Source organism: Microcaecilia unicolor, chromosome 6 (assembly GCF_901765095.1).
Source record: "Microcaecilia unicolor chromosome 6, aMicUni1.1, whole genome shotgun sequence".
NCBI lineage: Eukaryota > Metazoa > Chordata > Amphibia > Gymnophiona > Siphonopidae > Microcaecilia > Microcaecilia unicolor.
Genome location: NC_044036.1, coordinates 2888448 through 2903767, shown reverse-complemented (window position 1 = coordinate 2903767; position 15320 = coordinate 2888448). Strand labels below are relative to the sequence as shown.

The 15320-nt window shown below is 47.4% G+C and overlaps 1 protein-coding gene across 1 annotated transcript in view; it reads left to right on the top strand.

Annotated features, from left to right (window-relative positions):
• PTPRF (protein tyrosine phosphatase receptor type F) overlaps positions 1 to 15320 on the top strand; it is a 1045343-nt gene that overhangs the window by 344148 nt on the left and 685875 nt on the right. The window contains 1 exon segment of the mRNA XM_030205921.1: positions 8689 to 8877. Coding sequence (XP_030061781.1) covers positions 8689 to 8877 — 189 coding nt within the window.

Here is a 15320-nt window from a genome sequence, read left to right as displayed (position 1 = left end):
TCGGTCCACAATAACTCCTAGTATTCGTAGACTCTCAGAGATGGGCAGGATAAGGCCTGGTGCGTTTAAAGTAGTGGGTCTGAATTTGTTAAAGGGAGAGGAAAGAATAAGGCAATGAGTTTTTTCTGTATTAAGCTTTAATTTGAAGGAGTTAGCCCAAGTGAGCATGTTGTTTATCCCAAGGCAGATTTCATTAGGTATTTCGGTGAAATTTGTCCGAAAAGGGATATAAATAGTGACATCATCTGCATAGATAAATGGGTGAATACCAAGCTTTGAAAGGGCTGTGGCCAGGGGAATCAGCATTACGTTGAAGAGAGTAGGGGAAAGCGGCGAGCCTTGAGGCACACCACAGACCGGTTGCCATGGAGGGGATAAACTTGAGTTGGACTTTACTTGGTAGGTTCTGGTGGTTAAGAAACCTTTCAGCCATGCTACAACATTTCCGCCAGCTCCGAAGTAGTTGAGGAGTCTTAACAGTATGGTGTGGTCTACCATGTCAAAAGCACTTGACAAGTCAAATTGTAGTAGAAGAATGCTTTTCCCTAATGCTATTTCTTGCTTGAAGTTTGACAGAAGTGTGACGAGCACAGGTATTATTAGTAAAGGAATGGAAAACAAAAATGTGGATGTTATAATGCCTTTGTATCGCACTATGGTGCGACTGCACCTCGAATATTGTGTTCAATTCAGGCCGCCGTATCTCAAAAATGATATAGTGGAATTAGAAAAGGTGCAGAGAAGGGCGACGAAAATGATAATGGGGATGGGATGACTTCCTTATGAGGAAAGGCTAAAGTGGTTAGGGCTCTTCAGCTTGGAGAAAAGGCGACTGAGGTGAGATACGATTTAAAATAATGAGTGGAGTGGAACGGGTAGACATGAAGCATCTGTTGACGCTTTCCAAAAATGCTAGGGCTAGGGGGCATGCGATGAAGCTACAATGTAGTAAATTTAACACGAATCAGAGAAAATCTTTCTTCACTCAACGTGTAATTAAACTCTGGAATTTGTTGCCAGAGAATGTGGTAAAAGCAGTTAGCTTAGCGTCGTTTTTTTTTTTACATTTGTACCCCGTGCTTTCCCACCCATGGCAGGCTCAATGCGGCTTACTTGGGCAGTGGAGGGTTAAGTGACTTGCCCAGAGTCACAAGGAGCTGCCTGTGCCTGAAGTGGGAATTGAACTCGGTTCCTCAGGACCTAAGTCCACCACCCTAACCACTAGGCCACTCCTCCACAAAAAAGTTTGGACGGCTTCCTAAAGAAAAAGTCCATAGACCATTATTAAATGGACTTGGGGAAAATCCACTATTTCTGGGATAAACAATATAGAACGTTTTGTATTTTTTGGGGATCTTGCCAGGTATTTGTGACCTGGATTCGCCACTGTTGGAAACAGGATGCTGGGCTTGATGGACCTTTGATCTTTCCCAGTATGGCAATACTTATGTACCTATATTTCTCCGAGGACAAGCAGGCTGCTTGTTCTCACTGATGGACGTCACCCATCAGTCTTCACTGATGGGTGACGTCCACGGCAGCCCCTCCAATCGGAAACTTCACTAGCAAAGGCCTTTGCTAGTCCTCGCGCGCCCATGCGCACTGCGCATGCACGGCCGTCTTCCCTGAACTGGCTCGTGTTCGTCAGTCTTCTTTTGTCCGCGCTCGGGACGGTCGTGTTTGCACCGTTTCGCGCCCCTCAAAGTTGACCCTCAAAGTTCCCCGACGTAAGTTTCCTTTCGCTTTCGGGGTAGGCCTTTTTTGGGGCCTCGGTACGGGTTTTTCTCTCCCCCTTATTTTTGGTGCCCTTCGTCGCCATTACGAATTTTGATTTCGCTGGCGTGATTTTTCTGCCCATGTCATCGAAGTCTCCCAGCGGCTTCAAGAAGTGCACCCAGTGCGCCTGGGTAATCTCGCTCACTGATAGGCACGCTTCGTGTCTTCAGTGTCTGGGGGCTGGGCACCGCCCGCAGGCCTGTAGTCTTTGTGCTCTTTTACAAAAGAGGACTCAGGTTGCGAGATTGGCCCAGTGGAACATGTTGTTCTCGGGCTGTTCGTCGACAACAGCATCGGAGTCATCGAGTGCATCGACGTCGGCAGCATCAAGACCTTCGACCTCGGCATCGACTGCATCGAGGTATCGACCCTCTGCATCGTCGGTACCGAGACATCGGAAGGCTGCGTTGGCGTCGGTGGTATCGGGACCTCCGCTGTTGCTGATGTCGTCGGACGGTGGTGCTTCGACTGGAGTGCAGGTGAGGGCTGTCCATTCCCCTGCTGGTGGCGGTGAGCCTTCGGGTGGGTCTCCACCTACCCTGAGGGCTCCTGCGGTACAGCCCCCCTGAGACCGACCTTCTTCGGCCTCGGCCCCGAGGAAGAGACGGCTGGATTCTACGTCCTCCTCGTCGGTACCGGGAAGCTCCGGTGACATGCTTCGTCTGAAAAAATCAAAGAAGCATCGACACCGGTCCCCCTTCCCGCATCGGTACAGAGAGCTCTGGGTCGCCGAGGGAGTCTGCACCCAGTAACATAGTAAATGACGGCAGAAAAAGACCTGCATGGTCCATCCAGTCTGCCCAACAAGACAAACTCATATGTGCTACTTTTTGTGTATACCCTACTTTGATTTGTACCTGTCCTCTTCAGGGCACAGACTGTATAAGTCTGTCCAGCACTATCCCCGTCTCCCAACCACCAGCCCCGCCTCCCACCACTGGCTCTGGCACAGACCGTATAAGTCTGCCCAGCACTATCCTCGCCTCCCACCACCGGCTGGCTCTGCCACCCAATCTCGGCTAAGCTCCTTAGGATCCATTCCTTCTGAATAGGATTCCTTTGTTTATCCCACGCGTGTTTGAATTCTGTTACTGTTTTCATTTCCACAACCTCCCGCAGGAGGGCATTCCTAGCATCCACTACTCTCTCTGTGAAAAAATACTTCCTGACATTTTTCATGAGTCTGCCCCCCTTCAATCTCATTTCATGTCCTCTCGTTCTACTGCCTTCGCACCTCCGGAAAAGGTTCGTTTGCAGATTAATACTTTTCAAATATTTGAATGTCTGTATCATATCACCCCTGTTTCTCCTTTCTTCCAGAGTATACATGTTCAGGTCATCAAGTCTCTCCTCATACGTCTTGTAACGCAAATCCCTTACCAGTAGGCATCGGCACCGAGAGGACCGCTCACCCTCTGTTCAGGAGGTGTCGATGTGCTCCACCTTGGACAGTCCGGAACAGCCTCCACGCCCGGAACAGACTCTGACCTCGACGCCTGCATCGGCTTCCATGTCTTTCTCCACAGCCGCTCTGCTCGAGAGTCTCCGGGCCGTTCTCCCAGAGATCCTGGGAGAGCTGTTGCGCCCTTCCCCTCCGGTACCGGGGGTGCTTGCGCCACCGGTACCGGCAAGTGAGGCGCCGGCTGGCCCCTTGCCCGGGGTGAGGTCTCCGACATCGGTATCGACTGCGGCCACCTCCCAGGAAGGCTCCCCGACAACGTCGGTGGAGGGAGCTTCGCCGGTGCGGGCGAGGGAGTCTACCTCTCGATGATCTCACCGTGGCCGTGTTTCCACGGAGTCGAGTCGGGCACGGCTTCAGACACAGGTTCATGAACTTGTGTCTGATACCGATGGTGAGGCCTCGTGGGAGGAGGAGGAGGAGGACAACAGATATTTCTCTGACGAGGAGTCTGATGGCCCTTCTGATCCCACTCCCTCCCCTGAGAGGCAGCTTTCTCCTCCCAAGAGTCTGTCTTTTGCGGCCTTTGTCCGGGAGATGTCTACGGCCATCCCCTTCCCGGTGGTCGTGGAGGACGAGCCCAGTGCTGAAATGTTTGAGCTCTTGGACTATCCTTCTCCACCTAAGGAAGCGTCCACAGTACCCATGCATCATGTCCTAAAAAAGACATTGATGGCGAACTGGACCAAGCCTCTAAGTAATCCCCACATTCCCAAGAAGATCGAGTCGCAGTATCGGATCCATGCGCACTCAGTTGCCTCATGACTCTGGTGTGGTGGATCTGGCCCTAAAGAAGGCTAAGAGTTCTAGGGAGCATGCTTTGGCGCCCCCGGGGAAAGACTCTAGAACCTTAGACTCCTTTGGGAGGAAGGCCTACCATTCTTCTATGCTCGTGGCCAAAATTCAGTCTTACCAGCTGTACACGAGCATCCATATGCGGAACAATGTGCGGCAGTTGGCGGGCTTGGTGGACAAGCTCCCTCCTGAGCAAGCCAAGCCATTTCAGGAGGTGGTCAGGCAGCTGAAGGCATGCAGAAAATTCCTAGCTAGAGGAGTATATGATAGCTTTGATGTTGCGTCCAGGGCCGCTGCTCAAGGTGTGGTGATGCGCAGACTCTCATGGCTGCGTGCCTCCGACCTGGAGAATAGGATCCAGCAGCGGATTGCGGACTCCCCTTGCCGACTGCGGACAACATTTTTGGAGAGAAAGTTGAACAGGTGGTAGAGCAGCTCCACCAGCGGGATACCGCTTTCGACAAGGTTCTCCCGCCGGCAGCCTTCAGCATTCTACCTCCTTAGGTAGACGTTTTTATGGGGGAAGGAAGACTGTTCCCTACTCTTCTGGTAAGCGTAGGTACAATCCTCCTTCTCGCCAGCCTGCGGCCCAGGCTAAGCCCCAGCGCGCTCGCTCTCGTCAGCAGTGTGCGCCTCAGCAAGGCCCCGCGGCTCCTCAGCAAAAGCAGGGGCGAGCTTTTGACTGGCTCCAGCAGAGCATAGCCGACATCAAACGTATCAGTGCCGGGCGACCTGCCGGTCGGGGGGAGGTTGAAAGTTTTTCACCAAAGGTGGCCTCTCATAACCTCCGACCGTTGGGTTCTTCAAATAGTCCGGCAAGGATACACCCTAAATTTGGCCTTGAAACCTCCAAATTGCCCACCGGGAGCTCAATCCTACAGCTTCCAGCACAAGCAGGTACTTGCAGAGGAACTCTCCGCCCTTCTCAGCGCCAATGCGGTCGAGCCCCGTGCCATCCGGGCAAGAGGGGCTGGGATTCTATTCCAGGTACTTCCTTGTGGAAAAGAAAACAGGGGGGATGCGTCCCATCCTAGACCTAAGGGCCCTGAACAAATATCTCGTAAAAGAAAAGTTCAGGATGCTTTCCCTGGGCACCCTCCTTCCCATGATTCAGGAAACGATTGGCTATGCTCTCTGGGACTTGAAGGATGCCTATACACACATCCCGATACTGCCAGCTCACAGACAGTATCTGCGATTTCAGCTGGGCACACGTCACTTCCAGTACTGTGTGCTACCCTTTGGACTCGCCTCTGCGCCCAGGGTGTTCACAAAGTGCTTGGCTGTAGTAGCAGCGGCACTTCGCAGGCTGGGGGTGCACGTGTTCCCATATCTCGACGATTGGCTGGTGAAGAACACATCCGAGGCAGGAGCCCTGCAGTTCATGCAGATGACTATTCGCCTCCTGGAGCTACTGGGGTTTGTGATAAATTACCCAAAGTCCCATCTCCTCCCAGTGCAGAAACTCGAGTTCATAGGAGCTCTGCTGGATTCTCAGACGGCTCGCGCCTACCTCCCAGAGGCGAGGGCCAGCAACTTGTTGTCCCTCGTCTCGCGGGTACGAGCGTCACAGCAGATCACAGCTCTGCAGATGTTGAGATTGCTGGGCCACATGGCCTCCACAGTTCATGTGACTCCCATGGCCCGCCTTCACATGAGATCTGCTCAATGGACCCTAGCTTCCCAGTGGTTTCAGGCTGCTGGGGATCTAGAAGACGTAATCCACCTGTCCACGAGTTTTCTCAAATCCCTGTATTGGTGGACGATTTGGTCCAATTTGACTCTGGGACGTCCTTTCCAAATTCCTCAGCCACAAAAAGTGCTGACCACGGATGCGTCTCTCCTGGGGTGGGGAGCTCATGTCGATGGGCTTCACACCCAAGGAAGCTGGTCCCTCCAGGAATGCGATCTACAGATCAATCTTCTGGAGTTGCGAGCGATCTGGAACGCTCTGAAGGCTTTCAGAGATCGGCTGTCCCACCAAATTATCCAAATTCAGACAGACAACCAGGTTGCCATGTACTACGTCAACAAGCAGGGGGCACCGGATCTCGCCCCCTGTGTCAGGAAGCCGTCAGCATGTGGCTCTGGGCTCGCCGTCACGGCATGGTGCTCCAAGCCACATATCTGGCAGGCGTAAACAACAGTCTGGCCGACAGATTGAGCAGGATTATGCAACCTCACGAGTGGTCGCTCAACTCCCGAGTGGTGCGCCAGATCTTCCAAGCGTGGGGCACCCCCTTGGTGGATCTCTTCGCATCTCGAGCCAACCACAAAGTCCCTCAGTTCTGTTCCAGGCTTCAGGCCCACGGCAGACTGGCATCGGATGCCTTCCTCCTGGACTGGGGGGAGGGTCTGCTGTATGCTTATCCTCCCATACCTCTGGTGGGGAAGACTTGCTGAAACTCAAGCAAGACCGAGGCACCATGATTCTGATTGCTCCCTTTTGGCCGCGTCAGATCTGGTTCCCTCTTCTTCTGGAGTTATCCTCCGAAGAACCGTGGAGATTGGAGTGTTTTCCGACCCTCATCACGCAGGACGAAGGGGCTCTTCTGCATCCCAGCCTCCGGTCCCTGGCTCTCACGGCCTGGATGTTGAGAGCGTAGACTTTGCCTCTTTGGGTCTGTCAGAGGGTGTCTCCCGCATCTTGCTTGCTTCCAGGAAAGATTCCACTAAGAGGAGTTACTTCTTTCTATGGAGGAGGTTTGCCGTCTGGTGTGACAAGCAAGGCCCTAGATCCTCGCTCTTGCCTACACAGACCCTGCTTGAACTACCTTCTGCACTTGTCTGAGTCTGGCCTCAAGACCAACTCTGTAAGGTTCACCTTAGTGCAATCAGTGCATACCATTACCATGTGGAAGGTAAGCCGATCTCGGGACAGCCTTTAGTTGTTCGCTTCATGAGAGGTTTGCTTTTGTCAAAGCCCCCTGTCAAGCCTCCTACAGTGTCCATGGGATCTCAATGTCGTTCTCACCCAGCTGATGAACCTCCTTTTGAGCCACTGAACTCCTGCCATCTGAAGTACTTGACCTGGAAGGTCATTTTCTTGGTGGCAGTACTTCAGCTCGTAGAGTCAGTGAGCTTCAGGCCCTGGTAGCCCAGGCCCCTTACACCAAATTTCATCACAACAGAGTAGTCCTCCGCACTCACCCTAAGTTCTTGCCAAAGGTTGTGTCGGAGTTCCATCTGAACCAGTCAATTGTCTTGCCAACATTCTTTCCCAGTCCTCATTCTGCCCTGCTGAACGTCAGCTGCACACATTGGACTGCAAGAGAGCATTGGCCTTCTATCTGGAGGGACACAAGCCCAACAGACAGTCCGCCCAATTGTTTGTTTCTTTTTGATCCCAATAGGAGGGGAGTGGCTGTGGGAAATGCACCCATATCCAATTGGTTAGCAGATTGCATTTCCTTCCACTTACGCCCAGGCGGGGCTGGCTCTTGAGGGTCATGTCACGGCTCATAATGTTAGAGCCATGGCAGCGTCGGTAGCCCACTTGAAGTCAGCCTCTATTGAAGAAATTTGCAAAGCTGCGACCGTGGTCATCTTGTCCCCACATTCACATCTCATTACTGCCTGCAGCAGGATACCCGATGCGACAGTCGGTTCGGGCAGTCAGTTCTTCCAGAACCTGTTTGGGCTTTAGGATCCAACCTCCACCCCCCGAGGGCCCTGTTTGTTCTGTTCCAGGCTGCACTCTCAGTTAGTTGGTAAATTTTTTTAGGTCAATCTCAGTTATGTCCTCGCCGTTGCGAGGCCCAATTGACCATGGTTGTTGTTTTGAGTGAGCCTGGGGGCTAGGGATACCCCCATCAGTGAGAACAAGCAGCCTGCTTGTCCTCGGAGAAAGCGAATGCTACATACCTGTAGAAGGTATCTCCGAGGACAGCAGGCTGATTGTTCTCACAAACCCGCCGCCTCCCCTTTGGAGTTGTGTCTTCTCTTGTCTTTGTCTTGCTACATATGAGGACTGGACGGCTCGAGCCGGTTTCGGGCGGGGAAGACGGCCGCGCATTGCGCGGTGAGCGCGGGTAGCGCGCGAGGGCTAGCAAAGGACTTTGCTAGTGAAGATTCCGATTGGAGGGGCTGCCGTGGACGTCACCCATCAGTGAGAAACAATCAGCCTGCTGTCCTCGGAGAATACCTTCTACAGTATGTAGCATTCGCTTTCACAAGCACACCCACATGAATGATAGTCATTTTCAAAATTTATTTTTACTGAAAGCAAAGTGGATTGAATTGTAATGCAGTAAAGTTGTTGGGATAACATGCTAACCGCTAACAGTAGTTGTTGGACTTGCTTTTATATTCAAAAAGTGTTATATTAGGCAGTAACTTTTCTACTTTCACATCAACTACTACTACTACTTAACATTTGTAGAGCGCTACTAGGGTTACGAGGCGCTGTACAGTTTAACAAAAAAGGACAGTCCCTGCTCAAATGAGCTTACAATCTAAAGGACGAAATGTTCAAGTTGGGGCAGTCTAGTACATAGTACATTTGTAATGTGTTCTTCACTCTATTTTTTACTTAAGTATTGGAACAAGTAATGTTTTTACTTTTACTTCAGTCTCTGGTCATGTGCTTGGACAACTGGTCACCAGTGTACACAAACCCACTTTTTAACCACACAGTGTACCACTTTGTGTTTTTGCAGAGGACCAGCTTCCACATGGTTTCCCAACTATTAACATGGGGCCTCAACTGAAAGTAGTAGAGAAGACCCGTACAACTACCATGTTATGTGCTGCTAGTGGGAATCCTGACCCTGAAATATCCTGGTTCAAGGACTTTCTTCCTGTGGACACTGCCACTAGTAATGGACGAATTAAGCAGCTGCGCTCAGGTAAACAAGGCAGACCACTGCATATTTATTTTCTTGATTTCTCAAATGTGCTTCTCTAAGCCTGTGGATAAATTGAGATAACCATCAGGTGAAGATAGAACACTTTCTACTTTGTAATGGCTTCTAAATTAGGTTGAGTTGATTAGATTTTAATGAATTAAGGGATGTGACTAGAATGTATTCCTCATTTTAAACACCCAGCAATATAAGAAAGCTGAGAAAAAAAATGCAAGGGCCAACTGGATGCCCTCAGAATTAACACACTACTTTTCCCATGCCCCTGTTCCTGCTTCTTCTCTTTCCTCGCTTTCAGGCAGGCCTGAACCTGTACAGAATGCACTACGTTCTGCTTTGTAAATCAGAAAGAAGCTGCAGATACTTTATAGATGTAACCTTGCAGAAACAGCATTTTCCTGCACATTGCTAGGTGAGATGCAGGGAAAATGTAAAGGAGTAAAGCTTTAAAGTTCGGCAACCTTTCTTCAAGCTGTAACATGGATAGGGGTATAGCAGCCAACTGTTCAAAGCAATTGCAAAACTCAATAGAAAGTACTCATGCCTGGATGTGGTCCTCAATTTTGAGAATGATCAAGCACCTACAGAGCTGGTACCCATGGATGGAGTACTCAAGAGCATGACTAAGTTTGATTATTCACCTTGAGAATAAGAGAAGGAACAAAATGTTTGGGATTTTAACTATTCAGGTTTCAATTCTTAAAATCTGCTTAAACCAAGATCTGTTGCAGATCATTTCTTTTTAGATTGTGTTTTGTCATTTCTGTTTGCAACTGCTTCCATATCTATTATTAATTTTTCTTCCTGCGTTATGTACACTGGCAAATTATTTCTGACATCTATTTAGGCTGGATATATGAGCATCTTAAAAAAAAAAAGAAAGCAAGGCTTCTGAGTGGTTTTACTTACAGGCAAAAGCTTTGCTCATATTGTCATGGTTCTTGGATAGCTATTAAATGCACTAAACTAGAGAAGCATGTGTAATTACCTGAGCTAGTGCTGACACTGGATTAAAACCTTTGGGTACTTTTTCACTTACATTCCAATATGGGGACTAATTAAGCTTGTACTTTTACAACATATGAAAATTCCCAGTGACCTTTAGCTTATCTTTCCCACAGACAGGGCATAATCTTGATATGTTTGTGCTAAAAGAAAATATTACATGCATTAATTATTTTGAGACCTTAGGCAAACAGTAAGGGAAAGTGAAATGAAAGGACATTTATCAGAAGCAGGCAGATAAACATCAGTATTTAAACTATGAAAGAAAAGCTGTGCAGTCTGTCTTCAAATATCTTTATGCGCAAATACATGCAGTCAGGCTTTCATGAAGGGGAGGGGACCACAAGTGCTTTGTCTCCCCCTTTCGTTCCAGGAGTATCTCCTACAATAATCACAGTGATAGAGGGATCTTTTCAAAGACAGCTGTGGAGTTGCATAGTGGCATTGCAGATATCATGTTCACTCTGAGATGAATGAGGTGTACAGCCACTGATAAGGGATAATAATTAAAATCCTTTTCTGTTCAGGTAGTGAGAATATATGAAAAAAAATCAGTATATGATGTATATACTGTTAGACATTTAACACTGAGTAAAGGTTGGACTGATTTGTCTCTTCTGTTTTTGGTTTTTAGAGGTGTGGTAGCCGTGTTAGTCCACTTTTAAAGGTAATCAATAGAAATAAAACAAAATAAAACATGGAAAAGAAAATAAGATGATACCTTTTTTATTGGACATAACTTAAATACATTTCTTGATTAGCTTTCGAAGGTTGCCCTTTTTCGTCAGATCGGAAATAAGCAAATGTTGTTAGATGACAGTATATATAAGTGAAATATCCAGTGCTTTTTTTGTGCCGGTACGCAACGGTACGGTGTACCGGCACCTTTTTTTTTTTTTGCTCCCCCCGCCCCGTGAGTCCATGTCCCGCACGCAGTGCCAGCCCCCATTTCCGGCCGCTGCTGCTTCTCCTGTTGAGCAGCAGCGGCCGCTACACGGAAGAAAAAGAAGATTAAAAAAAAATTTGAAACCTGGCTGAAACGCGGCACCCCGGCACTGTAGACAGCCATTAGGCATTGGCTGTTGCCCCGCAGCCGCTCCTCCGGGGTCTTCCTCCAGAGGCAGTGACGTAGAGGCAAGAGGAGGAGCGGCTGCGGGGCAACAGCCAATGCCTAATGGCTGTCTACAGTGCCGGGGTGCCGCGTTTCAGCCAGGTTTCAAATTTTTTTTTAATCTTCTTTTTCTTCCGTGTAGCGGCCGCTGCTGCTCAACAGGAGAAGCAGCAGCAGCGGCCGGAAATAGGGACTGGTGCCGCATGCGTCGCGACTTCGTGCCGTTCGCGGGAAACTTGGCAGGGAGAGGGAAACCAACAGAGGGAAGGATTGGGGAGAGAGAGAAAGAGGGAAACCAACAGAGGGAAGGATTGGTGAGAGAGAGAGGGAAAACAGAGGGAAGGATTGGGGAGAGAGAGGGGGAAAAACAGATGGAGGGATGGGGAGAGAGAGGGAAAAACACAGATGGAAGGATTGGGGAGAGAAGGAAAAACAGATGGAAGGATGGGGAAAGAGAGAGGGAAAACAGATGGAAGGATGGGGAGAGAGAGGGGGAAAAACAGATGGAAGGATTGGGGAGAGGGAGGGGGAAAAACAGATGGAAGGATGTGGAGAGAGGGAAAAACAGATGGAAGGATGGGGAGAGAGGGGGGAAAAACAGATGGAAGGATGTGGAGAGCGGGAAAACAGATGGAAGGATGGGGAGAGAGAGGGAAAACGGAAGGATAGGGAGAGAAAGAAAGAGGGAAGACGCTGGATGGAAGAATGCAGAAAGAAATAGGGGAGACACTGGAAGGATGGGGAGAGAAAGCAGAGCTGCTGGATGGAAAAGGGGAATAGAGAAAGACTGGAGAATAAGAGGGAGGGGCATGGGGAGAACAAGTGTGAGGAAAAGATGAAAAGCCACAGGTAGATGAAGGAAATTAAAGAATGGATAGTAAGAATGAATTAAATCTGGACAGAGAGAAAGCCTGAAAAATATTGAAGAAAGCAAAGAAAAAGGAGACAAAAATGACAAATGGCACAGAAGAGTTAAGCGAAAACAAAGGAAAGGAGAATCACAGACTGGGACCAATATGGAAAGAAAAACAGTCACCAGACAACAAAGGTAGAAAAAAATCATTTTATTTTCATTTTAGTGTTTGTAATATGGCCAATTTGAGAATTTACATTGGCTGTCTTATTTTGCACTGGGTATACTGGAGCTGTAAGAGCTTACAGAGATTATTTATAATGAAAAAAAAATCACGTTATTTTTTTCTCCCATAGTACTGTAATATTTTCAATGATGTCTGTTTATATGCGCTATGGCTGGTATAGGGGGTGTGGCTATCATAGGGGTGGAGCCATATGTGGTGACCCCTCCCATAATGAGTACCAGCACCTTTTTTTCTACAAAAAAAGCACTGGAAATATCAAAGCATTCCAGTGACAGTCTAACAGGATGGGGGTGGATAGGTGAGGAAAAGGGGCAGGGAGATATGCATGGAGACAGGAGGGTGACAAAGCAGTACAATTTTATGGTTTGTAATGTGCTAGAAAGCCCAGATCTTTGTTAAGTCCTGTCTAGTGGGTGTCAAAATATTTAATCATTCTGACTTCAAAGGTCTTACTTTCCTGTATTGCTTTAAAGTTCCCTTTTAAGATTCTTACCATGAAGTCAGAAGCTAAAGAAGAGATTTAATTTACATAGACACCATATGAAAAATGCTAGTACCAATAAAGATGCCACGCCTGTGGGACAGCACTTTACAAACCAGAACACTGTACCAGTGACTTCATGGTAAGAATCTTAAAAGGGTTTTTAAGGTAAAACTTAAAGCTCATTAAACAGGAGTGTTACACCCTTCAAAATCCAGAGGTTGATAAAATAATGTATGGAGTTAACTTTGCACTGAACTATACAAATTGTTTGTGCCACCTGCCATACAGCTTCTGTATCTGGCCAAAAACTCTGTAGATTGAAGAGGGAGGGACTGAACGTGTTCCAGGTTCAAGGCTAAACAATGAACAGATAGTGATGAAAAACAGTAGACGTATGATATTCTAAGTGATTTAACCTGGCAGGAGAGCCTTCTGTCCGGTTAAATCACTTGTGCCTGCTTATCTGATGATTTCAGCGGCACTTAACTGGGTAGTGCCACTGAATATCAGCACCAACTGCCCGTCCGTGGGGTGGTCCGTGACTGGAGCCGGTATTTAACTAGTTAGCGGGGATATTCAGACCACTGACTGGTTGAGTAAGTGGCTAAAGATAGGACAACAAAAAAGCTATCCCAACTTTACCCACCAAGCTAACTGGACGCTGGTCTGAATATTGCCCAGTGCCTGGTTAATTCCAGGTAGTAGCGTGAAGGATTTCTGGTACCCCCCTCCCCCAAATAGGTCCCACCGAGCCTACCTTTAATATCTCTGGTGCTCTATGGGGTCCTATTGGCAGGAGAAGATACTTGATGGCTTCATGACTTCTAACAGCAGACATTTGGTACTTGATAGTACTGTGAGTCTGCTTCTAAAGGTTGCGACAGCCATTTTAAGGTCATAGATACGATGGATAAGAGTGAGTGGGATGTCTAGATCACAAGGGATATGAAAGTTCGGCCTGGGGGGAGGGGGGCCTAGCCGGAGGCTCTACTTGTTTGGGGGAGGGTGAGGGCACCTGCTTCCCCTTATATGAGTTCCGGCTTTATCTTGACGGGGAGCCACAGTGCCAGCATGGTCCTGGATATTCCGTGCCGGTTCTCTGACATGGACAGGTTTTGAATATCAGGGCCTAATTCTTCCCATGGGTGGTCAGCGTTTAAAAAAAACCTCAGACCGTTTAAAAAAAAATTGATTGGTATCTATTTTTTTATTTTATTTTATTTTATCAGTATATCATTGTAACGATTTTCCAGCTACAAAACCATGGACAGGTAATATAGTGTAAACTAAATTAATCATATTTCATCATTTATATGTTTATGAACAACCGTATGAAACTAGAACAATTCCAAATAGCTGGCCAAGTAGGTTAAATTAACATTTTTTTTCCATTTTACAAAGTAACCCCTCCCCCCTGCCTACCCCTTCAAAACCACCATAAACCAGACTTGGTGGGGGTTAAGTACATAAGTATTGCCAAAGGTCCATCAAGCCTAGTATCCTGTTTCCAATAGTAGCCAATCCAGGTCAAAAATACTTGGCAAGATCCTAAAAAAGTTCAACACATTTTATGCTGCTTATCCCAGAAATACTGTCAAAAATTTTATAGGCACTTCTCTACTGAAATGTACACTCAAAACAAATAAAAATAGTAGAGGATCCAAAAAAGTACAATATGTAATAATATGTAATTGGATATTTTTTGGATCCTCTACTATTTTTATTTGTTTTGAGTATCCCAGAAATAAGCAGTGGATTTTCCTTACATCGAGTCTGGATACACACTCCAGTAGTCTGGGACCACACAAATGAGAGTAAATAATCGTATGAACAATTCAACACCTGTGTGATATGGGCTACCAAACTGGTTCCCAGATTTTTTGATTTAAAAGGCATCCATTTGGGACTCACCCTGCTAATTGGCTCGCCAATACCATTGTAGCATACAGGTGATTCAGCCATTGATTTGTTGAATATGCATAGTCACTGTGCCACTGAATTAAAATATCTTTCTTTGCTAGGAGAAACTTTTAATTGTTTCTTTATAGCACTGGTCTTCTGTTCTAAGATAGTGCAATTAGCAAACAGAAAAAGCTATAGGAAAGACAGGAACCGAACCTGCTAAATACAGTTTATTATTCCATCCCCAAAGTTTTTAATGACTAAACACCCCCCAAATTGATGACCAATGTAGCATTCTCCTCCCACAGTTTAAACACCTGCTATGATGTGCTATACCCATTTTCAGCACACTGTTAGGGGAGGCAAAGGCCTAAACAATAATGTGTAATTTTGCTCTGTGTCCCACACTAATGAATTGGTGTTTTAGTTAGGAATCCATTCATCATTTCTACTATAATATCTACCCCCAGGTCCCTTGTCCAGCCCTCTGACCATCTATGGGGAGTAAATCTGCTTGAAAGATGTGTCCCTGTTTTCCCCCCCAAAAGAATGTCTCTTCTACGCTTTCCACAGCAGAGGAAGAAGTGGGAGGTGGATCACAGCACTTCAAAAACAGACCAAGGAACTTATGAAGATTGAAAACTTTTATTGAAGGTTCAAATATGTCTTCAGTACTATGAAACAGACACACATGAGCTAGACCATAGAGTTGCTTTAATGGCTTTGTTTTGGACAAGCTGTAATCTGTCTAATTAGGTGTTGTAGATGTCCTAGGAGGAGAGAGTAGCAATCAGGGGCAGAGGGTGGTCTGGGCCCCCCGCCCAGC